Genomic DNA, 27,114 nt, shown 5'->3' with positions numbered 1-27,114 from the left:
ACGCCAAGGACCTTCTTTTTCACCACCTTGTTGCGGCACAAGAAAGGGGAGTGGCTAAATGGAGGTCACGGCAAGGGATGAAATTGTAAGTGTATGGAGTTGTGAGATGTGAAAATGTAGTGTCTTTGGATGGAGATGGAATCCTTTAGGAAGGGGAATGGTGGATGTATTTATAGGCTAGGGAGAGGATAGTGTATGTTGTGGTAATGAGTGGATGTAATGGGTGTAGTGGGTTGTGGTAATGAGTGGATGTAATAGGTGTAGTGGGTGGATGTTTGGTAATGAGTGGATGAGTGTTTGGTAATGAGTGGATGTAATGAGTGTAGTGGATGGATGTTTGGAGTTGTAGGTTAACACACTTGCACACACACATGCTGATTTCTAGCCTTCAAATCTTAAAAAACGTCCATCCTCATGTCTCCATGCTTGCACTATCCAATCTTAGCTAAAAAATGTTCTAAAATGCTCCAAAATGCACTTTCTTGCCAACTTTGTTATTATGACCTACAAACACATGAAAATAGCTTAAAATACATAATTAACTAAGAAATAACAACACAACTGCACAAGAACAAGCTAACTAAGTCGCATAAATATGCTCCTATTAGTTGTACTAAATCACATTCAAGGTAATCATATGGATAAGAGAATCACATTGGATAGTAGACATGCATAAACTATCAACCAAACAGTGTGATCAAGAGTATTGATGTAGAGAAGGGTCGTATGGCATTGCAATCCCAAACTAATTAGGTTCTCCAACCTCTTGTGATTAGCTTGGGTAACCATGACATACTACTAGGTGGCACTCATGGTTTGTAAAAGCCCTGAAGATGAATAATCACTAAAGGGAGAATTGAAGTAACTTTCAATTCACAATCGATTATTAAGAGTTCTAATGGCCCACTGCCTCACTAAAAGGAACCTAATGGATTGCACACCGTGTAATGTAATGTAATGATTGAAGGATATAACAAAGATGAGTAAGGATGATACGGATTTTACAACTCATGTGAACGAGCTAAAAACTCCTATTATACTTGCAACAATCACAAGGTTGTTGTAGTATAAACGGATCTCGCAAGGTCGTTCTCCACAAGGATTATTAAATAATTCTAAACTAACCAAATTCCAATTAATTATTGTAAAGTAGAAATTGAGATGATTGATTTTATAACCTACTTAAATTAAAAGCGACATTAACTATTAAAGATAAGACAATCTGCAATATTAAAACTGGGGGAAAAAGAAATCAGTTTTGGGAGAAATCAAATTAAGAAAGCACTAGAGTTCCACCATCACCTAGCAATCCTATGAACTTTTACCAATTACTTATGATCAACACATGCCACTTTGAAGGTTAGATTTTCCTAATTCATATTCTACTTGGAACCTCCAACATAGAACGTATATCTAACATGCAACCCGTCCGAACGTTCGGATCAAATCTGAACATGAAAGACTCATTATCCTTTATGAAAATCCTTTGAAAAACCATGCAACCCTTAAGACGTGGTATTCATCCTAAGTGAAATTACAATTATTAATCACAAGAAGCCAACGTCAATTTCAAGGAACCTTCCGACCAAAATTGCATCAAATTACTTTCTAAAGATCCTAATGGTGATCAGGCATTAAGACAATTGAAATCATAGAAAATATTATTAAGAAAAGGATTGAAAACACCTTCAAGTAGAAAATCTCCAAAACCCTAGCAATTCTCTCTGTCTCCAAAGTTGCAATAAATAAAGCGTAGTGAAATATGGTAGACGGCCAAGCAATATATCTGCTAAGCCCCCACACAAACCTTAAAAACAGGTCCTTTATTCCCCCTAGGAAACTAAAATTAATAATCCAATAAAATAGGAAACATAACCCTAAATTAAATGGTAAAATTTGTCTAAAATCTGAACAGCCACGTTTTGGATCCATAAGCTGCTCCAAAACTGGCCCAATATAGCAGGATTTAATGTTTGGAATATTCTGAACACTTCTCCATAAGGCCACGAACCCATTCGAGGTGATCTTGGGCTAAAAAAACGCAATTTAAGCCCAAAAGCTTCATTTTTCAGCACTGCGCATCGCTCATTTATTTTATCACCAGAAAATAACCGCTTGGTGGAAAAATCCCAGATTTTGATACAATCAAGCTAAGTGACTCACGAACGTTCTCCAACTGGAATTACTCCAAAATTCGTCCACTTTATCCAGTTTTGGTCCAAAGGAAATCAAAAGTGCTATATTGAAAATACAATTCAAAGCATCAAAATTCTTCCAAAATATTAACCAAAATGTACTAAGATTAGGGTAAAATATATAATATAAAATCTGCTCATCAAAATACCCCCAAACTTATATTTTTGCTTGTCCTCAAGAAAAAAAAAACTAGAAAACAAAAATAAAAACTAACAAACTAAACAACTAGCTAAAATTAACTAACAAAAATTTTCTCCTTCAAAGTTGCAATCCATAGCAAATTTTAAAAACTATAACATCTTTTTAAAAGTTCCAACCAATCCCACCACAGAGTCTAAACCATTTAGAATCAATTAGAAAAGAATTCACAAACTTCCTTTGGTGTAAAGTGAACCAACATAGTTAAGGAGACTCGACTAAAACTCTTACCTCTCGTCCTTCTTTATTTCACACATAATAACTTTAAATATAACTATTTTTCTTTTGCTTTTTCAATTTTTTTTCTTTTTTTTTCTTTTTTTTTTCTCATTTATAACATTTTTTTTTCAGTAACAATAGTGGTCGTGCAATGTCGGTTCACTTAAGCTTTCGATCCAACCCATGTAGCGAGTTTAGGTCAATGACTACCAAACCACTAGGGCTTTAGGGCACTAGGTGTAGAACACCCCTAAGGACTTATTAACTCGAGTTAAAAAGGCTACGAAACCAACTAACCACTCTGCCCCATGCCAAAACTCTACCGTTTGACGCGAGAATCACTGCTGATTAGGCAGGACTGGCCCAGTACTAGGCAAAACCTCGGGTGAGACAACTATTACTTTATTCACAATAATAACTGACTTTACTTAAAATAAAAATTAAAAATAAACTTAGACTAAAAGTAAGTGTTTCAATCTCACTCCCCACAAACCATGTTGGTGTGATGTGCAAAGTTCAAAGTATAATTCATGAATTAGTGTCTAAGCAATGATAAATAGAAAAGACTCTACTATGGGATTAATCTTCATCATGTCCCTTTGTTCTAACGTTTAAAATAATCTATGGATATTAACTTAAAAAGAATGAAAATTTTTAAACTGACACAAAAATCAAAAATTAAAATCCTAAAATTTTACTTTCCCACCCCCAAACTTATGTCACACTTTGTCGTCAAGGTGTGGAAAATAAATGGAAACTAAAAAAAACAAAAAGTAAAACTGGAAAAGACAAAACAAAAGCCTAGACTAAATAAACTAAAAGAAAAAGGAAAACAGAGAAGAAACAAAGAAATTAAAATAAACAAATAATAGAACAAACAGAAAAGAAGGAAAAGAAACACCTGGATTCGAACTTAGGACCTGGGGCTGTGTGAAGACGCGCAGACCACCACGGATAGTGCAACACTTGTGTCGACTTGCGCAACAACTGGTATAGAAAGCGGTGTAGCAGCTGCATGTGTCATTTAAAAAAAAACCTACCTATTATTGAACACGCATAGGATTCCCTTTTCACTAGCCTCGATCCCTGAGCCACCAAACGGCTCTCTGTCTCCCATTTTGAAAATGTCCCTATCCCAACAGACATGACAGGCCACATGTCATGCATCCATATGATGAATTCCTTAGGATTCTAAAAGAAAGGCTCAGATGCACCCATTTCTCTCCCTTCTAATTTTGTTTTTCGTTTCAACAAACTCCAGCCCTCTCTCACTAAAAACCCAAACGTACATCCATATCAGAAATAAGTCTCCCATTTTCCTTAACCCACTCTCTATTTTGCTCTCAGACCCCATATCTTTTTAAAATGAAAATTGGCTTTCATTCTTTCTCATTTTTCTCAATCCTCGCAGCCATCTCATCATTTCAGACCTCCTGTTGTCTCCTCAGTTTGGCACCCCTCTTCATACAAAAAGCCAAACAACATACATACCCCGTGTCTCTCGACCCCATCCATGGTGGAGCGAAACATGCATGTCTGATTCCTCTATGAACTAGAAGCTGAACATGGCAAAGGAAAGGAGAAAACAACGAATATTGTGCAGATCCGGGTATTTCAAAGGTAAAATCTTGTTCGCTGTCAGTGATGATCCCCAATATGTGAAACAGTGGCTGCATTACCGTTGCATGTAATTATAATGGTGTGGTCTTTGTGCAAAAACACTCGGATCCATGACAGATCCGAGAGAAAGAATGCTCAAACTGGAGATCCATTGGAGGAAAGGCAGGACGCATCATAAAGGCCATGCTCTATCGATTTGGAAGGTATAAGCACTCATCCCTGTAGAAATCATGATTTTCACAATATCGGGTGTTGTAAGTGATGCACAACGAAGCTAAAATTGAGCCGAGGTTGTATTTAGGTCCTGTTTTGTAAAGATGATGTTTTATGGCTCTACATGGTCTCATGTTGGTGTGCTTTGTGTAGTAAAGGTGGATCACTAATAGATCCGTGGGAAGGAAAGTGGATGGACAAACATTAGCTTCAATGGACAAAAACGGCACAAGCTTCCAAGAGCCCAGATCGGAGCATCTAGGAGGTAAAATTTCATATCCTTGCAATTTCCCACCCCTAAACTTGCATCGCTAAATGAGCTCATATTAATTGCTTTAAATTTTAGCATAGTGTAGATGTGGTTGATGTTAATGCAAACTTGCTGCTGGGTGCATGACTCCAGTATAAGATAAGTTGTCTCTATTTTCCCTTGGTTTCCATGCGTGCAACCTGCAATTAACCAATATATGCAAATATTAAAAACGGAGCTAAAATCAACTGCGTAAATAAAGAAAGCAAAATATTTTAGAATTTTTCACGTTTTTATTTTTTTTTTATTTTATAATTTGTATTTTATTTATTTATTTAAACTTAGGTATGTAAATGCATCTAGAAATTTAACTAATAATAAAAAAATCAAATGAAAAATAAAATAAGGAAAGAGTTTAGAAAAATTGGGTTGCCTTCCAACAAGCGCTTTATTTTAAGTCTGTAGCTAGATGTTGTAAAAGTCCGTTGGCTAGATCACTGGTTCCTTCAGAGTCAAAAACTCGCTTGCACCAAATTTCCCTATGCATGGTTTAAGTTGATGTTTGGTAACCTTAAATGGGAAATCTTTACCCTCAACCGTGATGTCCACATTACCATTCTGAAAAACGTTAGTAACTAGAAAATGACCTTTCCATCGAGACTCTTGTTTCCCTGGAGATGATTTGAAATAGGAACTTAACAACCACACTTTTTTACCAGGCTGTATTTTTGCACAACTTGGACTGCTTTGCAATTTTTTATTGCCCTTGACATTCAAATGTTTTGGTCAATCTGGTGGCAAATCACATTTTGAGTCTTTATGGGCAGCTTGCCAATAGATGATCTGGTCACAAAATTGGCATGAGGTAAACCATTTAATACATCAACACGCATGGATTCTTGTTTGTCACCTGAATGTATGCTTGCTTCAAACAACTTGAAAACAACCGTTTGATCTTCAACTCGGAATGTTAATGTTCCGACTTCCACATCAATAAGAGTTCAGGCTGTTGCCAAGAATGGGCGGCCCAAAATGATGGGTGTTGTCAAATCCTCATCTATGTCCAACACCATAAAATCAGCCAGTAAATATAAATTGTCAACTTTCACAATAACATCTTCAATGACTCCTCTAGGATAGGTAATTGAATGGTCAGCCAATTGAATAATGTTGGAGGTCGACTTCAGCTCTCCTTCACCTAAACGTTTAAAAATAGAATAAGGCATTAAGTTTACACTAGCACCTAAATCAATTAAAGCATTATTAAGATCACAATTTCCAATGGTGCAAGAGATAGTAAAACTCCTTGGATCTTTTTTCTTTGGAGGTAATTTATGCAATAAGACCGCACTGCACTGTTCTGTTAGAATCACTTTTTCAAAATCGATGAGCTTCTTTTTCTTTGTGCAAACGTCCTTAAAAAACTTGGCATAATATGAAATGTTCTTGATTGCATTAATTAACGGTAGATTAATCTGAACTTTAGACAAAGTCTTCATAAAATTTGTTAACTGTTGATCTTTAACTTTAGGCTTCAACCTTTTGGGATAAGGCATAGGTGGCTCATAAACACACTTTGCAGTTTTTGTGGTAGCTTTGCAGTATTTTTGGATCTGTCTTGGGGCTACCCAGAATCTGCAAAAGTATCAGATTTAGTTTGGGGCAGTTCTGCTGCCTGTGAATTTCCAGCAGAATTTTCATGTCTGTTGTCATAATTTTTGCCAGACTGTAAAGTCCGTATAGCATTGCATTCTTCTCGTCCTCTTGGATTAGGTACTGTTTGACTAGGAAATGTACCCGGTGCTTTTTCTGAAACTTGCAACGCAATCTGCTCAATTTGTTTTTCCATATTTTTCATTGATGCGTGCAGATTTTGGATTTCTTGACTGATAGTATTAGCTAATTTTTCAATTGCTATCTCCCAATAAGCCTTAGGTGCAGCAGGTTGCTGTACCTGCTATTGAAATTGAGGCCTAGAGTGCTGATCTTTGTCCCACTTTAAATTAGAATGATCTTTCCAACCTGGGTTGTAAAAGTTTGAATACGGGTCATATCTGGGACGCTGGAAATTGTTAAATGAATTAGCCTGCTCTGCTGTAAACTTCGAATAAGCATTTTTAGGTGGACAGCTCAAAAAATCATGATTTGTCATGCTGGAAACGCTGCAGGCAGCTTGTAAAGGCTGCTGTACAACAACATGTGAACCTGGGATTCTTTGTAATAACATGTCAAATTTTGCATCAAGCATTTTCTCCATTTTTTCAATTTGTGCTGTAATATATGGAGAACCGTTAGACATCTCAAAAACGGATCTAGATTGTGGCTGCTCAACTGCCCATTGTTGTGTATCTGCTGCCATTTTTTCAAATAACAAACAAGCCTCTTGTGCAGTTTTATCTTTGTACGAACCTCCGCATGAAGCATTGACAAGAGTTTTTGTAGTCATATTTAACCCTCTGAAAAATATATGCATTTGATCCGTAGTGTTAATACCCGAATGTGGACATTTTATAATCAACTTCTTGAACTGCTCCCATGCCTCATGAAACTCTTCATTAGGTTTTTGGGCAAAAGATAAAATATGAGTTCTCATATCAAGAGTCTTAGAAGCCGGATAATACTTGTTTAAAATTTTTTCACTGAGTTGGGCCCAAGTACTAATGCTTCCAGATGGGAGTGTGAGGAGCCATCTCCTTGCTTGATCTTTTAGAGTGTAAGGAAACAAATGGAGCTTAATAGATTCGGCTGAAAATCCCCTCACCAAAATATTTTTGCAACCCATTCAAAATTCTGCAATATGCATGTTTGGATCGTCAGTTGATAACCCATGAAATGTAGGTAGAATATTCAACACGTGCTGCTTTATTTCAAATGTAGACCCTTCCTTCACTGCTGGATAAGTAATGCAACTTGGTATATTAGTGGTATGAGCTGTTAAAGAATCACCCAAAGGCTGACCTGCCTCTGGAATAATGAATGCCATTTTTCCTTTACTATGCAGATTCCCAGAAATTGAAGACTGCAAAAAAGTCCCCTGCAAAGAAGGAACCCACTGCAAATTTTTCTCCCCGCGTCTCCTTAAAGTCTGCTCGAGTTATGGATCAAAAGGAAGCAGTTTCTGTACTATTGAACGGGTGCTGACCATGCACAGATTATCTTTGTAATCTGCACTGTATTGCTGTAATCTGTGAAAAATAAAATAAAAAGGAAAATTAAATAATTTTTTTTTCTTTATATATATATATAAACAGCAATAACTAATTGAAAATCTGATTAGTAGGAATTATTTTAAATAATTCCTGGCAATGGCGCCATTTTCTTGATAGGGATTTTACTACTCATGTGAACGAGCTAAAAACTCCTATTATACTTGCAAGAATCACAAGGTTGTTGTAGTATAAGCAGATCTCTCAAGGTCGTTCTCCACAGGGATTATTAAATAATTCTAAACTAACCAAATTCCAATTAATTATTGTAAAGTAGAAATTGAGAGAAATCAAAAACGAAATTAACTATTAAAGATAAGACAATCTGCAATATTAAAACTGGGGGAAAAAGAAATAAGTTTTGAGAGAAATCAAATTAAGAAAGCACTAGGGTTCCACCATCACCTTACAATCCTATGAACTTTTACCAATTACTTATGATCTACACATGCCACTTTGAAGGTTAAATTTTCCTAATTCATATTCTACTTGGAACCTCCAACATAGAACGTATATCTAACATGCAACCCGTCCGGACGTTCGGATCAAATCTGAACATGAAAGACTCATTATCCTTTATGAAAATACTTTGAAAAACCATGCAACCCTTAAGACGTGGTATTCATCCTAAGTGAAATTACAATTATTAATGACAAGAAGCCAACGTCAATTCCAGGAAACCTTCCGACCAAAATTGCATCAAATTACTTTTCTAAAGATCCTAATGGTGATCAAGCATTAAGACAATTAGATAGTTTTTATCCCGGTGATTAACAATTCAAAGTATGCATGCAAACAATCATAAGCAATTAAATAAAAATCACATATTCATGCTAAGGCTCAAGGCTTCGCCCTAGCAAAAGAAATTAGTTATGCATATTCATAATTGAAATCCTAGAAAATATTATTAAGACAAGGATTGAAAACACCTTCAAGTAGAAAATCTCCAAAACCCTAGCAATTCTCTCTGTCTCCAAAGTTGCATAAAATAAAGCGTAGTGAAATATGGTAGACGGCCAAGCAATATATCTGCTAAGCCCCCACACAAACCCTAAAAACAGGTCCTTTATTCCCCCTAGGAAACTAAATTTAATAATCCAATAAAATAGGAAACATAACCCTAAATTAAATGGTAAAATTCGTCTAAAATCTGAACAGCCATGTTTTGGACCCATAAGCTGCTCTAAAACTGGCCCAATATAGCTGGATTTAATGTTTGGAATATTCTGAACACTTCCCTAGAAGGCCACGAACCAATCCAATGTCATCTTGGGCTCCAAAAACGCAATTTAAGCCCAAAAATGTCATTTTCCAGCACTGCGCATCGCTCATTTATTTTATAGCCAGAAAATAACCGCTTGGTGGAAAAATTCCAGATTTTGAAACGATCAAGCTAAGTGACTCACGAACGTTATCCAACTGGAATTACTCCAAAATTCATCAATTTGATCCTGTTTTGCTCCAGAGGAAGTCAAAAGTCCTATATTGAAAATACAATTCAAAACATCAAAATTCTTCCAAAATATTAACCATAATGTACTAAGATTAGGGTAAAATATATAATATAAAATCTACTCATCAAAGGACAATTAAATAGTTTAAATTTATATGACAAGGATTAATTTATATGTTAATTAATCTTATGAAAAGTTTGTATCGGGCTTTAAGTTAGTTTCGGGGCCCAAATAGGTTTTGGTCCACAAGACCCATTGAGTTTAATTAAGTTGTATGACAACTAAAACAAAATGGGAATTAACCAAAATATAACTACCAAAACCGAGCCTTAGAGAGGGAGTGTGATGGTGGACTTATTACAAGTTTGGCACTCACTTAGAAAGAGGTATAAAGGCAAGTTTATAACCTTAACCACATTAGGGTTTCTTTGAGGAAAGATGAGAGAACACAAGCTCTCTCTTTTTCTCCACGAACAAAATAGAAACGCAAAGAACTCTTTGACAGAGGAAAAGTGAGACCACAACAATGAAGGCTCACTTTGACAGAGCAAAACAACGAACAGATGAATATGGTTAGAAGATACGAGAATTTGATAGAGGAAAAGAGGGAAGAGAGGACATAAGGTTTTTTCTTAGTTTTTCACTCTAGCGTTGTCCTGGGATTAGCATTTTTCTTTGTTGTAAAAATAGAGAAAAAATATGTAGGAGAAAGGAGCAATGAAGAAGAGTGAAAGAAGTGAAAGCAAAGAGGAGTGTATAATCATTTTTATTCTCTATCTTCTCTCCTACCACATCCCTTCATCGTTCTCGATTCCTCTTTTTTCAATTCAGGAGTTGTGAAACTTGCGATTGATCAAATATAAGGCCAAATCAGGATTGGTGGGATCGATTCTTGGTTACTAATATTCCTTGCAAAATGTCTTGGAAATGGTCTAAAAAGTCCTCTTCGGAGTAAGATTTCATGATTAAGAACACAAAAGAAGGTCATTTTCAACTGTACCACTTTGTGCAGATTGCTTGACCTCTCTCTGGGCTTGCACTGAGTTTTCTTCATGTATTGAAAGAGTATTATGTTCATTACGATTCACTTCTTGTGTCTGGAAATCATCTTCGTTCAATCCTTATTAGGTATACAAATCAGTCTTATGCTAGTTAACTGATTCTTATTTTTGTCATACACAAACAACTCCTCATTGTACTGTTCCTTAATTAGATATTACACATCTGCTGCTATCTAAGATCTAGAAGAAGCATAAATAAATTACAATTTATGCTCATCTACTGTATACAACTTACAATTTACGCTCATCTACTGTATGACCATATCAATTTATGAAGAAAGTCGATCGAGGATCAATAGACCACATGCAATATTTACAAAAGCAAAATTATTTTATCAAGTTATGTTACAAGAAATGCAACCATGCATTACTAAATTTTGATCGATAACCTTTATCAGTTGGGATTCTAGCAACATCTTACTCGTATGTATGACCAGAATGGCACTGATTAATATTGTAATAACTAATTAACTAAGAACAAATTAGGATTAACTAATAAATGTTTAAAAAGCAAAAAATGGTGAAGAAAAACACTATTTATATATAGAGAAATTATTGTCTTTGTTATGGAAGGAAAAAACCCAACCTCTACCTCTACAAAAAGGAATTAACAGAAACTTAATCTACTCAACTAATTACTAAACAACTAAGATATTATGCTTACTAGCTAAAATCCTGGTCCGCCTGTGCGTTTGGGTTTTTCCTATTATTTAATTTTAGAAAGTAGCCCTCACCTTCTTCCCATATGATCTTGCATTCACTAGTTTCGTGGTCAAATAAATATCAGCAAGAGACCGGTACGTCCACTTCTTAGGCCGATCGATATCTTCTTTCCCAAAAATCTCTTCAATCTTTTGCCAAGTGATCACTTCGATTTGATTAACCACCTCATCACCATCCTGCTGAAATTTCTTGTTCTTGTTGTGGCCGCTGCTTCTGCTATTGGTGTTATCTTCATCACTAAGCTGCATCAGCTGCTGTACAGCGGCCAAGTCTGACTCCGTCAACGCCTTCTCAGGATGATCAGTATTTCGCGAAGATTGTGATTTCACCATTGAACAAATTGGTGCAAAGAAAAAGAAACACAAAGATCGATGAGAGAGAGAGGGATAATGTGTAGAGCTATATAGCTAAGCTAATCAAAACCCTGTTGGCTGTTGCGTTTTCTTTTGCTTTTGATATCCTCCTACTAAGGTTTTCTGGTATTGGGATGTTTTGGGTTTCTTTTGATTGTTGATTATATGGATTTGGCGTTGTGGGTACGTGTTGTATGAGGAAAGGAAAAGGAGAGAGAGATACAAAGAAGCTGCTGGGTTACTACTATGAAGATGGGTGGAAGCTGTCATTCGCCGACGTGGATTTATTAATTTACTTTACTTTACATTTGTAGTGCATAACTAAAAATAAACAAAACAGAGCTGAAAAAAAATTGAGTCCTTGCATGATGGCATGTGTGGATGCAAATTTTTTCCTCCTTGCTTTTTGACAAAATTGCATATACAAAACAAATAACACCTTAGGTTAAAGCCAAGAGCCTCATGCGCCCATGATGAATGAGGGGGGGGGTTTGGCCGAAGAACTTATGATGTCAAATTTAGAATTTTGAGGCAAAAGTGTTAGAGAATTTAGCAAGAGAATTGAAATTTATGGTCGGCCCCTTTGGGTGGAGATGGATCAGCCACTTGGATGGTTTTGTGGGTAAAATTCATGATTTGTGTTTAATTAGCAAATTAATTGAATAATAAATCAATTAATATAATAAAAAGGAATGATTTGAGGGTTCCCTTGTGGAGAAGATTTGATGAGGATGAATGAAATAGGTTATAAATAAATACCTATTTTGGGCACTTTTGACTTGATTGAGGGATGATTGTCCACTGCTCGCACGTAGGAGTTTCGATGTTCCTTGAGGGTAATTTATCCTTTTCACCCTAGAATTCACGTGTCGCCTTCATATTTTTCTCGATTATTTTTGGCTCCACAAATGCCCCTACAGTTGTTGGGCTGCTCGCAGGAAAGGGCAGCAGGTGTAGAGATCTTCTTGCTTTGGGAAACATAGGATTGTTTCCTATTTTGATGTAGATTCCCTCTTTAATAGGAAATTATGGCATGTTTACGAAATCGGAACGGGATGGAAAAAAACGGAATTGCATTCTTTTCCAGGCATTCAAGTCGTTTACTACATTTCCGGAATAAAAAACAAGATGGGGTCCACTTAAAATCAGGAATTGGATCCGTAAATCTCCTGGAATCAGATCCCCTAGATGGAGGTGGTATTTGGATTTCGGGAAGAAGGCTCTTCTAGGACTCCAACTTTTATACCCAAACTACCCTCGTATCTTCTACCTCCCCTTCATATACGTGACTCTCTATGCTCAGTCTGCCGACTCCCTTGCACATTCACTAGCTCAATTACGGTTCTGGATGATTTTGTGCCAGGATGGGCTTCGAAGACTGAGTTGGTGGAATGGGTTGCCGTTGGCAAAGAATGGATTTGTAGTCCTTGCAGGTTGTGCTGATCTACTTCGCATTGTAAGAGGGGGAGCAGAACATGGTTGGCGATGAGGAGAATCTTGTGGATGTGAGTTGAGGCAATGGAGGGTGAGAGAGAAGAGGATGGGGGAGGAGGGGGAGGAGGAGAGACGGTGGTGGTGGTGGGTGTTGGAGATGATGGTGTGGGTGAGATATTTGAGGGTTTTGGTCAACACAGCTGCTAAGAAGGATTGAGGAGAGGGAGAGAGAGGCAAGGACGTAAATTTTATTTAGTTTACTTTATGTTGATATTTTTAATAAAGTTTAGGGTGATTAAGACTCTTCTCTAACATGTAGAAGCAAATAAAAAATATTCTTTCATATTAAATTTGTGCTAAAAGTTTTACTAAAAAATAAAAAAATTATTCTCTCTAAAAATTAAAAAAAATGGAAGAGTAAAAGTTTTACTAAAAATAATTAGCATATAAAATATATTAGTTAAACAAGGGTACTTTAGTAATTACATTAGATTTTATTCTGATTCATATGAATTAGTAAGCAGTTTATATAGATCAATGTCATTTCTACTCCAATTCCAAACAATTTTGGTAAACAACTTCAAGACGAATCTAATTTTGATTCCACCTCATTCCAATTCCTCCTCAATCCAAATCTTTCTCAATTCAATTCCTCTCAATTTGATTACGGATTAGTAAACGTGCCCTTAGATCCTTCTAGGAAAGGGAAATAAATTCCTCTCAAAGCTTATTTAAGTCCACCTTAAGTGGATTATTAAATCAACTTTGGAGAGCGATTTATTCTACCCTACAAGAGAGAGAAAGCTTAGAGGATATTCGTTCCCCCTCCTCCAGCAATCTTCTACATCTTGCCTGTGCAAAGGATCGTCTTTCATTACTTGCTTCATCTTCTTGTTGCTTCAAGGTAAGAAAAAATTAATTTTCCTTGTCTTCTAAACTTTTTGGTAGCCTTAGGGCTTGAAATTTGGCTCGACGGGGGTCGAGGAGGCTTGAAAAAAGTTGTTGAAAGCCACAGCACAATGGCTGCCGTTGGTTGACTTTGGGATGGCGTCTGGGCATTGCGGTCTGGGCTTCTGTGCCTAGGCCGTGAAGAGAAAAGCGGCATAGGGGCGTCGGCCCCCTGTTGATTGGATTAGGCCGCAAGGCCTTTGGGCCGAGAGGAAAATAGGGAGCCAGAGTAAGCTGGCTCCCTGCTTTGCTGATTTGGACCGCGGGGCCTGATTCCCTTCTTTTGTCTTTGTTTTTTTTTTTTTGAGGTTGGGCTTGGGCCCGAGCTTGGTATAGGAGGAAAAACTAAGGGCCAAGGGTTTGGCCTGCTTGAAGTTTGGGCCGAGAGCTGGCATTCCCTTTTTTTTTTTTGGGCCTTGTGGCCTGTTTGTGCCGAGAGCTGCTCTTTTTTTTTTTTTATTGGTGCAGCCATCTAACGAATCCCTCTTGTATCTTTGTAGAATTTTTTCAAGCATGTCTTCCTCAAGCCACAAGAATAATGATGGTGTGCCGCCATTGTATTGTCAAGGTGGGTCTTTGAGCAAGGTTGGTTACTTCAAGGATGCTCACTACAAGATTAGCTCCGATGACTTGTTTAGAGACTTCCTCGAAGCATATTGGCATGTCATTCCGTCGGGAATATGTGTGAAGCGTGTTAAGGATGGTAGCAGCGGTGAACCATGTGATAGGGCTCGGACAGCTATCAAGTTCCACCCTTACTATTTTGTGTTGGGGTTTACTTTACATATGCCGCGTTTCTTCCAAGAAGTGCTCTGCTCCATTAGATGTACCCCCGCCCAATGTTTTCCGAATGCGGTCCGTGTGATGGTGGGATTCCACAATCTAAGCCAATTCATGAACTTAGATCTAACCGTTAACGAATTTTGGTAGTTCTTTGACATAGGTCACATTGAGGGAGTTAGGCAGCTGCGATCTCGCCATAGGCTTTTTGATAACTCGAGCAAGGGACATCATGATTGGGCCAAGGAGACTTTGGAGATAAGTGGAGAATGGGAGTCTGATTCTTCCCTCGAGCTACGTGTTCCAATGGTTTTCATATCCAGTAAGTAGGCTTCTTAATCTCTTGGCTGTTTTGTATTTGTGCTAAGCTGCTCTTTAATTTTCTAATTGTCTCCTGTTGCTTTTGTAGATTCTGAATTCGACTCCACTCCTAAGACTTCTACAGATATGAAGAAATTGCATGTTGCTCTAGGTATCCGCTCCAAATACCATGAGTGGTGTTGGTTACTTAGTCTTTTTCGTAGGGAAAAAGGTGGGCTACCCACTAGAGAAGAGATAAAATGAATCAAGGCTGAGACATTGGCTCGTCCTATCACTATGGTGGAGCATGCTAAAAATGAAGGTGGGAAAAAGAGGTCATCCCTGCCTGCTCAAGAGACTTCTGCTGAGAAGAAGCCGAAGACTTATTCTGCTGCTCGCGAGCGTTCACCGGTTGTTCCTAAGCTTGTGATTGACTTGACTTCCTCTAAGAGTGAGAAAGAGAAGGCTGCTAGATCTATGTCGATGGAGCTTGCCATTACGAAGGCTACTAGTTCCATTGCTGATAGGATCACCCATCATAGAAGTTCCTCCATTCCTTCGGTGCCAAAGTTTATGTCAAAGTGTCCGTCTAGGGCTAAGTCTAGTTTCACCTTTGGATAGGCTTGCTACTATGAAGTGTGACAAGGTGCCCTTGCATGCTAAAGTGGCGCAAAATCTTGTTCCCTCTGCTGCTAAGACCGACTCGTCTGCTGAGAAGAAGGAGATTGCTTGTGTAGGCAGTCGTGAGAAATCCACCATGTCTGTTTCTGTGGAAATTACTGAGATTTGTGCACTTTTGAAACCAGATCTGCTTGAAGACATAGATGTATGTGCCAAGTTTGTTGATGGCGTCAAAGGGGTTGTTGGCCCAAGTTCCTTTACGATGCATACGGCCAAGTATAGGAGGACTGCTCTGCTAGCCATGATGCAGAAAACGGCGATTCTGGCAATCGAGTCTATGCTTCTTGATCAAGATGATACCAAGGCTGCCAAGGAGATGGCAAGAACTGTGGTAGCTGAAGCTTACTCCTCTGTTGAGAAAGTCAAGAAATTGGAATATGAGCTTACTGCTTTGAAGGGGTCTAATATCTCTGGCCCCACTTTTCTGCAACTTGAAACCGCTCTCCAATAGATCATGGATTTGAAGACTAGGCTTGACGCGATCCAAGTAAAGTATGAAAGTGTAGAGAAAGAGATCGAGTGTTACATACCTCAGATTCAAGATCTTGAGTGTGCCATCTCTAAATTCTGCTCCACTGGTTATGTAAAGGATGAAGAACTGATCACTGCTTGCAACCAAATGATCCACTTTAAGAAGGTTGTTGATAGGCTTGAGCCTCAAGTGTTGGAACTCCAAGATGTTTTTAAGATCAACGACAATATGAAGAAAGAAGTGGAAAAGAGCGAGTTCGTGCTTGTTTGCTCGAGGAGAATGAGCAGTTGAAGGGTGAGAAAGCTGGGTTCGAGGCTTCACTTACTCAAAGTCAAGCTAACTTCTACAAGCTGGGTTATGTAGATCATCTTTTTGGGCGACCGTCTGACTTTGAGCTTTTTGGTAAAGACTTCGAGACCTTTTCTATTTCTTCGGAATACTTACTCACCTTTACTTTTGAGTCTTCTATTGGTAAAGTAGTCGGAGATGCTGGTGCCCAGGCTGAAGTAACCGGGGGTGAAGCACCAGATGGTACCGCTATTGAGAATGTTGCGACTGCTGAAGGTGTGGTGACCGAGTAGTCATGGAGTTCCCAAGCTATTGAAGAGTAGTCTTCTAGGTAGTCTTTAGGATTTTCTCCCTTGTTGCTTTTTGCTTTGTTTGAACTTCTTCGGTCTTTGCTAGTTGTTTATCAATTTTGCAAGAAAATTTACTAAACTAGCTCCCTTCGATTTTCTCCATCTTCGCTTCATTTTTTCATGCTCTAACCTTTAGACTTTATAGACCAGCGGTAAGTGTGCTGCTTTTCTATAAGCAGACAGGCCTACGTAGCCTACGCAACCATAGGTGTTAGTGTAGAACATTGTAAAGTTGTTAGCCATAGACTTGGCAGCCGGATGCTGTACTTACAGAAGCAAACAAGTCCGCGTAACCACTTGGCTGCTAACCTTGGCTTTCTCCAATTCCGTAAGTTGCGTAGTAAGTACCACAACACTTTAGGATTTGGTGTAGGTTGTTCTGCGTTTGGCAGTGGTGAACAGTTTCAAGCTCATGTTGATGCTTCCTTAAGAGCCAAAGTTGTAAATCATTGTGCTACTAAAATGCCATGCTTAATTAGATATTCACAAGAAGTTTACAGCAAGCTTCGCCAATCGCTCCAAGCTTAACGATGCGCCTCTAAAATTTAGTATCCCTAGTCATGTTATTGGCTAACGGATTCAGTATCCCTATTCATGCTATTGGCTAACGAAGCCACCAGACTAACATTGTTAACAAAAACATTCACATGATAAATGCATTCATAACAATCACTTAAAATTCATGCATAAACAGGAACGGCAATTTTAAAGACTAAATTACTCGTTTTCCTTCTCCTTATCCTTATTGAAGTCATAGAAAAACTCCACGTTTTCAACAATGCATTGTTGATAGAGTTATTATTCAATTAGGAGAGTATTAAAGACAGAATTTGGTAATTAATCTTATTTTTAATGTCTTTGACTTTTCACATCGGTTTGTTGATGTACTTGTCACATTTGCCTTACTTCACCAACTTTTCTAGGTAGTTCTTCCACTTGTAATAGGTGTCTATCATGTGTCCTGGACCTCAGTGGAATGCACAATACTTCTTTTGGTCAAGCTTAGAAGTGTCTCCCTTCGATATTGGTGGTAGTTTGAACCATGGTTCGTTCTTGAGGTTGCAGAGGATTGGTTGATTGGATTGAGAACTTCATGTACGCCTTGGGCATTGAGCATCACTTCACTGGGGAACAGTCCCTACCCTTATTTCCTAGCTTGCTTTGGTTATTAAACTGCTTCTTATCTGGTCTCTTCTGAGTTGCCTCCTGGCCTTTCTGAGGTTGCTCTGGTGCTTTCTGGGCTCATTCAGCTTCATCCCAAAGTGAATGCTTTTCTACCAAAGCATACGAGTTTTCCAGGGTCAAGTCTTCTCCCATGATCAATTCTCCGAACATATAGTGGTTTGCCAGGAGTCACTTCTTGAAAGCTCTATTGGCTATAGTGTTGTCACATCTGACAATCTTAAAATTCTCCACCTTAAATCTCTTCACATGAGTGTGATGTATTAAGGCGAATATTCCTTGGTTAAAACCAAAGAAAGCTTGTTGAAGTTTCGAATTGGCCGAGGTGGCAAGGTGTAAAATCAATCTTGTCCCTTGCTTTGTAAAGTTGTGGCAAAAATCTTGCATATAAGGATACTTTTGTAGAAAATCATCACGCGGTAATACTTTAGGTGTCTCTCTAAATTATCGTCTCCCTTGAAAATGGTGAAATGTGGAAGGTTGAATTAGCGCGCTAGTTCCATTTGCTCAATCTCGTTTGTGAATGGTGGCCTACTTATGTCGGCAGCGTCCCTCTAAAGCACCTTGTCAGTGGTCTCAATGCACTGGAAGTCACACAATCACTCAGCTAAGAGCCTTTCTACTTCCTTTCGGATCTGGCTTTGTAAGGGCAGTCAGAGGCTCCGTGGTGACCTGGAGGTTTGCGCTGCTCTTCTTCCTTTCTTGCTTATCTGTGCTGCGCACATGATTTGTCTCTGGCTGGCTAGTGAGCTGCTCGTGGTTGCACTTGGAGTGGGCTGCTGGTTAAACTTGAGAGGGACTATGCTTATGCTTCTCTTCGTCCCCTGTGTTGCATACTCTGGTGCGTGTATAAGGAACTCCTTGATTAGGAAAGTATTAATGATAGGATTTAGTTATTAATCCTAACTTTAATGCCTTTGAATTTTGTCCTTGCCATGGGCAGGACAACTTAATGAGGTTGTAGTCAACTGCTCAAAACTTCAGGGATGCTGAACTGCGCATGAAAATCTTCATAGGCTTTGTCAAATTACTAAGGGCATTCTTGTCTTCTTAGAGTAAAAATCCACTTGTCCGCTCCAGGAATTTTCAGATTATTTTTTGCTCCACAAAGATTTTTGGTGGGGTCATCTTTATGCACCACCTCTTCCAACGCTTATCGGCTTCCATCTTTCTGGATTTGGTAAGGTCAAATACCATCGTTGTAGAATCTAGGCACATCATGTATTTCTTCTTTTTACTTTTTCCCTTTGCTGTTGCTTTTTTTGTTGCCCTCATCAGACACACCTTTCTTTTGGTGCGCAAATGGTCCCCCTAAGAAATGAATGCCATTTCGTTATCATCATCATATGAAGCATCAACTTCTCCATACCGCTCCAGTAGTGATTTTCTTCTACAAGCTTTGCACAAATATTTTTTAGGAATGTCCTAATCAACAGTCTTTAGCACCAACTTCAAACCCTTTACTTTTTCTCCACTTCCAGAATCACCAACTAATTCCCTTCCCTTTATCCTTACCATCTTCCCTTTTCACTTTCTCACTTTCGTCCCCATCAGTATGTTTAGCCTCTCTTTTTTCTTTTTCTACATATGCCTCTTATTCTTCCTCACTTTCTCCCTCGTTGATTCCTTACTTGCAATATGACCCCTTTCTTCCTCACCTTCTTACTCACTTGCTTCCTAACTAGACTCCTCGACCGCTTTTGTCTTACCTATCTTTCTTACTTCTTCCATAACAGCGGATAACTCCTCAATCTTTCTCCACAACTCCTCGATCCTTCTCATGTGCCATTCGCGCTAAAGAAATCTTTAACTGCTTTATCTTCAATTTCAACTCACCAACATCATTCCTGTTGGGGGTTAGGTTGTCGTGTGTAAGAATATCCTTGTCATCTCCCCACATCCAGTAGCTTGCTTCTTCTCTACATCAATTGTAAAAATGTGTAGAATGCCTACAAGCTTTCAATTAACATATCAGTCATCAAACTATACTCATAATCATACTTAAACATTAACACACAGTAGTCCACAGTCATATAGACATTCATAGGCAGTCATACATATTCATAAACATTCATATCATCCATAAATAGTCATATACAGTCACAGACAGTCATACTTGTCTACCCTCAGTAATCTACATCTTGAGTAGCTCAAAAGTGGGCTGCTTCTTGATTGTTTTCCACTGAAAAATTCGCGGGGTCGCTTCTGGATAAGTCATCTTACAATAATGTAAGGACTTATCTAATTGTGGATTTTTTTCGTATGCCCACACCTGCACATATACTAAATAGGTACTCAACAACAATAATAAATAACCAATTAACTACTAACCCAACAAATATTACCTGAAAAGTATACGTAAATCCTTTGCAGCCCTATCGGGATCTTTGGCCCCTCTAGGTCAGCACAAGTCATTGAAATCATCTTGCCCCCCTTCTTTGAGGTCTTCTTCACTTTAGTATTGCCCTTCTCGTTCTTACTGTTTTTGGTCTCTCCTTCATACCAAACTTCTAAGGAAAATACTTCTCCAGTAAACTAATCTCAAAAGGGTCAACCTCTATCTTGTAGGGTTCGTCGCACCCCAGCCTATTGATGAGGCAAAAGTCCTTCTTGGTGAACTGCGTAACTTCACAGCCAATTAAATAGCTAAGTCCCTCCAATTCTTTCACCCATTGATTTTTTACTCTGCGGAGTGACAATTCATGGAGCAACTTACCACTGTAAGCCATTCTATCAACCTTTTCAAACTACCTGTAGTAAGAAGCTCTAAAAGCAGCTTTCTGGGCATCATTTAAACTTTGCCGTAGAAGCCCTAAAACATGAGAAGGTTAAAAAAGGTTGTTCACCCTTCCCCTATATACATAACTATACAAGCATTCATAAATTTTAGCAATTTCTCGTCAACACAAATGAACCAAAGTCAATGATATGACTCCAACTCAACCCAATTGAACAACATATGACCTAAACACAACACTTCAACAAGTTTTCATAACCATACATCAACCGTAAACAAAGCTTCATGAATTTAGAAAAATTAAGTTCATTCATAAAGTTAAACAAACTTTCATCGCACAATTCATCCCCAAGTCAACAATACAGCTTTAACACAACTGATAGGAGCATATTTATGAGACTGAGTTAGCTTGTTCTCATGCATTTATGTTGTTACTTCTTAGTTAATTATGTATTTTAAGCTATTTTCGTGTGTTTGTAGGTCCATAGGCCTTTTAAAGCAATAAGATGCATTTTGGAGCAGTTTTGGGCTTGTAATGGATAGTACATGCATGGAGCAAGGTGGATGGACGAAATTGAAGACTAAAGAGGCTAGGAATGTGTTAAAGATAAAGAAGAATTAGTGTAAAAAGGACAAAGAGCTCAGCCACAAAGGGGTGTCACTCCACCATTCACCTTTCCATCATTGCCGTGCACCACCATTGCACTCCCTTTGGATTCCTATGCCGTGCATCATCATCCATGTTCCCTTCATTGACTCATTTATTGCATCATTCCACTTCCTTTCCTTTGTCTACCATGTGCAAAATATCCTTTCACCACCTTGCACTCATTGATTCACCACTTACTCACCTTTCCACCCATGCCATGCATAATCACCCTTGTCCCCTTCATGCACCAGATTTCTTGCACTCATTTCATGTACCATTACACTCATTACACTTCATTGCCATGCACCACCCTTGTCTCCTTCATTATTTCTGATTTCAGTGATGCCATTCAGGTTAACTAATGCGCCTGCAGCTTTCATGGGCTTGATGAATCGAGTATTCCAGCCATATTTAGACAAGTTTTTCATTGTCTTTATTGACGATATTCTGGTGTACTCTAAGTCTAAAGCTGAGCATGTTCGACATCTCACTTTGGTGCTGAAGAGACTGAGGGAGCATCAATTATATGCTAAGTTTAGCAAATGCCAATTTTGGCTAGATCAAGTGGCATTTTTAGGGCATGTTATATCGGCTCAAGGTATTCAGGTGGACCCTTAGAAGGTAGCGGCCATTGAGAATTGGGAGCAGCCACGAACCGTCACTGAGGTACGGAGTTTTCTTGGCATAGCAGGTTATTATAGACGGTTTGTTAAAAAAAATTCAGTCATTGCATTACCACTGAAGGTTGACTAGAAAGGATGCTAAATTTGAGTGGGACGCTAATTGTGACTAGAGTTTCAACAGTCAAAGTATTGTCTCACTCATACACCTATTTTGGAGCTGCCAGATAATAATGGTAACTTTGAGATTTACAGTGATGCTTCCTTGAATGGCGTAGGATGTGTGTTGATGGAGCATGGTAGAGTGATTGCTTATGTGAAGGAAATTTTGTGAAATACATGTTCATTTGAGCAACATCTATAGCATGCAATTAACAAATTAAAGGCGGAATCATGCTTGCATGCACTCAAAACAAAACATTACCCATTAAATTCAAAGCCTAGTAGATTGGTGAACCTTGACTCAACTTAAAACAATATTTGTTAGTTGAGAAATTATACCTTTGTAGATTCCTCTTTGCATAAGCAAAGGCTAATCACCCAAATAGAGGACCTTCATTCCTTGCATCTTAGATCTATGGATTTGGATGGATGAAATGGTTCTCCAAGTTCCCAAAATTGAGAACCTCTAAGTCTCTTCACCAAGGTTACATTGGAGAAGAAATGAGTGACCTTGGAGTAGTAGGATTGCTAGATAAACCCTCTAAGGAGGCCGGCCACTTTAGAGAGAAAGGAGAGCTTATGTTCTCATCCTTTCCCCAAAAGAAAACCCTAAATGAATTTTGGCTATATAGTCATATTTATACCTTAATTCATTGGAGTGGCAAACTTGTAAATAAGTCCAAAACTCACTCCATCTCTAAATGGCCGGCCTTAGGGTATTTTTGGGCTAATTGGGCCTTTGTGAATCATTATTCATTAAGTTGTCATACAACTTAAGTCAATGGGCTTGACGTTCGAAGGCCATTGGGCCTTAAGGTCCAAAACTATCCCGAGGTCTTTAATGAACTTATTCGTTTGATTAATTAACATATTAATTAATCCTTGCCATAAATAATGAAACCATTTAATTATTCTTACTCATCTCCATTGTTTCTTCAATCTCCACCTTACACGGTGTACGATCCATTAGGTTCCCTTTAGCGAGGCAGTGGTCGATTAAAACTCTTTCAAATCGATTGTGAATTGAAACTTACTTTCAATTCTCCCTTTAGTGATTATACACGTTTAGGGCTTCCACAAACCATGAGTGACACCTAGCAGTATGTCATGGTTACCCAAGCTAATCAGAAGAGGTGGAGAACCTATTCAGTTTAGGATTACAATGCAATACGGTATTCTAATACAATACTCTTGATCACATTGTTTGGATTGATAGTTTATTCATGTCTACTATCCAATGTGATTCATTTACTTATATGATTACCTTGAATGTGATTTGGAATGACTTCCTAAATCTCATTCATACTCTGGCCAGAGATTCTTAATCATATCATAGAGTATTCTCCCTCAAACGATTTGAAGGTTAGAGATCCCTTATTGCGCATTCACTTGCCTCCATGGCTAAGTGGCTTAACCCCAACTGTGTCATGGACACCCGCGAATGGAGTGACTTTGACATAATCAAAGATCAAAGACCTAACCATAAGACAACTATGATGCCTCAGGTCAAAGGACTACTTTGCATTATCCTAACCATGAGTTCTCATGTGACATGAGTATGAGAACTTTTCGTTGATCGTGTTCAGTGAACTCATTCGCTATTGAGCACCTACATGCTTGTCTTGGTGTCAATCACACCATTGACTCAAGACTAGTCACTCTCCCTAAGAGGAGACATAACATGTACTGATCTTAACGGATTGCCAATGCCCAATTGGCAATCCTATGATCAGGAACGTTTAGGATATGTATACGAAAGAGAATGGTCTCATAAATCTAACTTGTTTAAATTACATTCTCCTAATTACATATTCCTTGGACTTATCGTTTAAGCATATAACATTTATATGAGACGGCTTAAAACAATAATCTTTGCCCTTGATATTAAACTAGATTAGTTTAACATGTGAAATGTCCGTAAAGTATCATCACATGATTGGTTTTAGGGCACATTTCCAACAATCTCCCACTTGCACTAGAGCCAATCAGCTTGGTCATCACTGATGATACCTCTTCTGTAGTCATTTAAAAAATGGCTGAGTAGTAGGCCTAGACAATGGATATCTATATGTTATCCATAGAAGCAACCTTGAGAATAACGACGTCACCATTATACATGATTCTCAATCATGTGGTTCGGTCTCTCATTTGAGTTCAGATCGTGATGAGACCTTGATTCCCTGGCTTGAGCTATCGCCCCATTAGTGTCGTAGTGTCAATACACTAGAGACACTTTCTGGTTGGAACCGAATAGAGAGTTCATAAATGAACTTTCCCATCCAAACAACACTGTTGTAAGCTTCTATATGGCAATATATTTTGCATTCACAATGGAACACACTTAAAGTCATTACTTTTAATGTTTCCATCCAAATATCTCTTTTAGTCATAATAAAGAGATATCTGATTATCTCTTCATTCATAATGAAGAAACATCCAATGATGGATTAGATTCATAATCTAATACATTTACGCTTCCATTTTGTTACTCTAATTCTTCCTCATTCTTTGAGGAATCTATCCTTTAGTATTTCTTAAATACTCAAGGACTCACTTGACAGTTGCCATGGTTCTGATCCTGGGCTTGCACTGATATCGTCTTGTACCTTTCTAGGTACAACTCATATCAATGTTTTCATACAATATGAAATACATAAATCACCTTTCTACGTATGCATAAAGGATTCTATTTACGCATTATTTCTTTGGGAGTCAAAGGGCACGTTCCCTTTGAGAAGGGCAACTTGCTAGTCTCACTAGAGTCGTCCTTCTAATTGAAGTTTATCATTATATAAGAAACTTCCTAGCATCTATTGTCTATTATTAGGGATTGATATAATCAAATTATATCTTGAAATCTATCATTATAGATTTACTTCCCATGTTTATAGACTATGTCTCCCATATACATTCTATCGTTATAGAATGTTTAAAGTCATAACTTTAACGAAGAAGTATTCTTTTCATTTCCAAAATTAATATATCATATATATATTTAAATTTAGGAATATGATTAACTCCCACTAATCTTTTGTAAACCTAGTAAACTAAAGATTCATTCACATCTTTATGAGAAATCAAACGATTTGATCTTTCTTTCATAAGACGCTTATAGCTCCCACTAGCTTGCTAAGATCCATGATGGATGGATCTCTACAACTTGCATGTCCTGTGATTCATAGTTTTAGACATATATATTATCAAGACTATCTTAATAATGGTTTTGGAAACCCATATAATGTCCAAACATTGAATCACCATTTAGTTGTAGCTAGCAATCTTCGAATTAATTGAAACCAAGAGTACGTCAAAGATGGTTTCTTCAAAGTCAACCAATCTCTTTGATTGTAGTCACCTTAAGCTACCAATTAGCTATAAAGGTTTCATTATTTCGGGTCAAATGGTACTTTACCATTTCCTTGAGTATATATCATATATACACTCAATGTAGTCATAAGGATTTTCATTCTTATTTCTTTCGAATTAAGAGGTGCAACTCTATGACATAGTCATAAAGTTCAAACCATTCAATTGAGACGGTTTATAAATTCTTCTCAACTACCTTGGAGCTTTTGGTATAGGAACTAGGTTGTTATATTTGTTGATTATTATCTTGTCTCTCAAAGAACCCATTCTTTGAGTTCTATCTCTCATTCATTTGCACTTAGGCAAATCATATTGTAAGATTACAATGAACTACCCAACAAAACAACATTTGTTAGTTGGTTTATAGAAGCGATATCCAAAAGTTAATTTAAGGATATCCCACAAGATTATTATCAAACAAATATTTCTTATTAGCACACAACCCCAAATCTTAACATGCTTGAGATTTGTCTTTCTTTCCAACTACATCTTATGGAGTCATGAAAATTTTGGAAGATCTTCTAATTGACAATCATATTGTTTTTAGAAGTATATATCCTATATATGGGTAATAGAAAACATCTAACGAACTAAATCTTATTCGAGTTCGTTCTTCTCCTAATGGAGAAATTCATTATCTTATGATGCTATTTTCCTTGATATCTTTCAAGGAAACTCATCTAAAGTGTTACTTTTCCTTGGATCAAATCTAAGGAGGTAAATACTTTAGATGTCTTACTCATCAACTTACATTTCTTGAATTCTTTGGAACATTTTACAAAGTATTTGGACTTGTGTTTATTCAAAATAAACTATAGTCCAACCGAGAGCGATCTTCGGTGAATGTCATACAACATGAGTAGTATTATGTTGTGGACAAGTGCCACTAACATCTAAGTGAATTAACCTTAACAACTTTGTGATTCTTTCTTCTTTCCAAAAGAATAAAGATTCGAACATTTCGCCTTTATACAATTTTAATAAGAAGGTATGGGATCCGGATCTAACGATCCAAAGCATCCATCTATGACCAACTCGTATTTTATGTTTTTGAGGTATCACAACTCAGTTGGGATTAGTCACTACCCTGCAACCTTTTGGGTTTTAAGCATCGTTATATTCTAAACGGTTAACACCACCATATCATCTCTACTATAGAGACAATCAATTAGATTACTATAATCCAATCATTGATTAATAGAGAACAATGTTTTGTCAAACAAAACATTCATCCATCTCTACTATAGTGACGGAATTAAGTTCCTTAAAATTGGAATGTAAAGACAATCTTTGGTTTTTCCAATTTCTTTGGTAGTTCATATGAGGAAGTAAGTACCATCTGCTTTCGCAAAGATCTACATTTGATTCACTTTCCGAATGTGAAGTACTTTCTCTTCTCTCATTAATCTTCTACTTCTTATTAGCCACACTTTTACAACGATTGTAAAACATAGTTACTAATACGGAATCAAGCATTCAAGTAGAAGAACCAACTGTTTTGAACTTTTCAAGAACAATTTACAACACCTTCGAAAAGTGTGTTCTTGACACTTGCAAGACATTTCTTGCATATACCCCTTCCAATGTCCATCCTTTCATAAAGAAAGTTTGTTCCCTTGGAGTTAATTTTGCTTTCTTCATTTGACTTCTCC

The 27,114-nt window shown here is 37.7% G+C and overlaps 1 protein-coding gene, 1 long non-coding RNA gene, 1 other non-coding gene and 1 pseudogene across 5 annotated transcripts; 3 read left to right on the top strand and 1 right to left on the bottom strand.

Annotated features, from left to right (window-relative positions):
• The first annotated feature begins 3,852 nt into the window (after positions 1 to 3,852).
• LOC126626670 (uncharacterized) lies at positions 3,853 to 7,925 on the top strand. 3 transcript variants are annotated; one of them, XR_007624763.1, is made up of 4 exons: positions 3,853 to 4,233; positions 4,351 to 4,436; positions 4,605 to 4,711; positions 7,698 to 7,925. It is a non-coding gene; the product is annotated as an uncharacterized LOC126626670 (long non-coding RNA). The 3 variants fall into 3 exon arrangements; XR_007624764.1 differs by having other exon boundaries at positions 4,600 to 4,711; XR_007624766.1 differs by lacking the exon at positions 4,351 to 4,436 and having other exon boundaries at positions 4,600 to 4,711.
• Positions 7,188 to 7,292, top strand: LOC126634101 (small nucleolar RNA R71). The gene has a single exon (XR_007627205.1). It is a non-coding gene; the product is annotated as a small nucleolar RNA R71 (small nucleolar RNA).
• A 913-nt stretch (positions 7,926 to 8,838) lies between the features above and the next one.
• On the bottom strand, positions 8,839 to 11,655 carry LOC126587405 (uncharacterized). The gene is made up of 2 exons (XM_050252493.1): positions 11,152 to 11,655; positions 8,839 to 9,382 (listed from the first exon to the last, which is right to left on the bottom strand). Exons 1-2 carry the CDS (start codon positions 11,470 to 11,472, stop codon positions 9,374 to 9,376), a joined length of 330 nt encoding a protein of 109 aa, XP_050108450.1. The 5' UTR covers positions 11,473 to 11,655; the 3' UTR covers positions 8,839 to 9,373.
• A 3,597-nt stretch (positions 11,656 to 15,252) lies between these two features.
• On the top strand, positions 15,253 to 16,087 carry LOC126629377 (uncharacterized; annotated as a pseudogene).
• Positions 16,088 to 27,114: the final 11,027 nt, after the last annotated feature.

This window comes from Malus sylvestris, chromosome 1 (genome assembly GCF_916048215.2).
Source record: "Malus sylvestris chromosome 1, drMalSylv7.2, whole genome shotgun sequence".
NCBI lineage: Eukaryota > Viridiplantae > Streptophyta > Magnoliopsida > Rosales > Rosaceae > Malus > Malus sylvestris.
This window is presented reverse-complemented; position numbering and strand designations above follow the sequence as displayed.

Excerpts from the sequence above, each read along its gene's own strand:
- LOC126587405 (XM_050252493.1), bottom strand. The coding sequence starts at position 11,472 with ATGGTGAAATCACAATCTTCGCGAAATACTGATCATCCTGAGAAGGCG.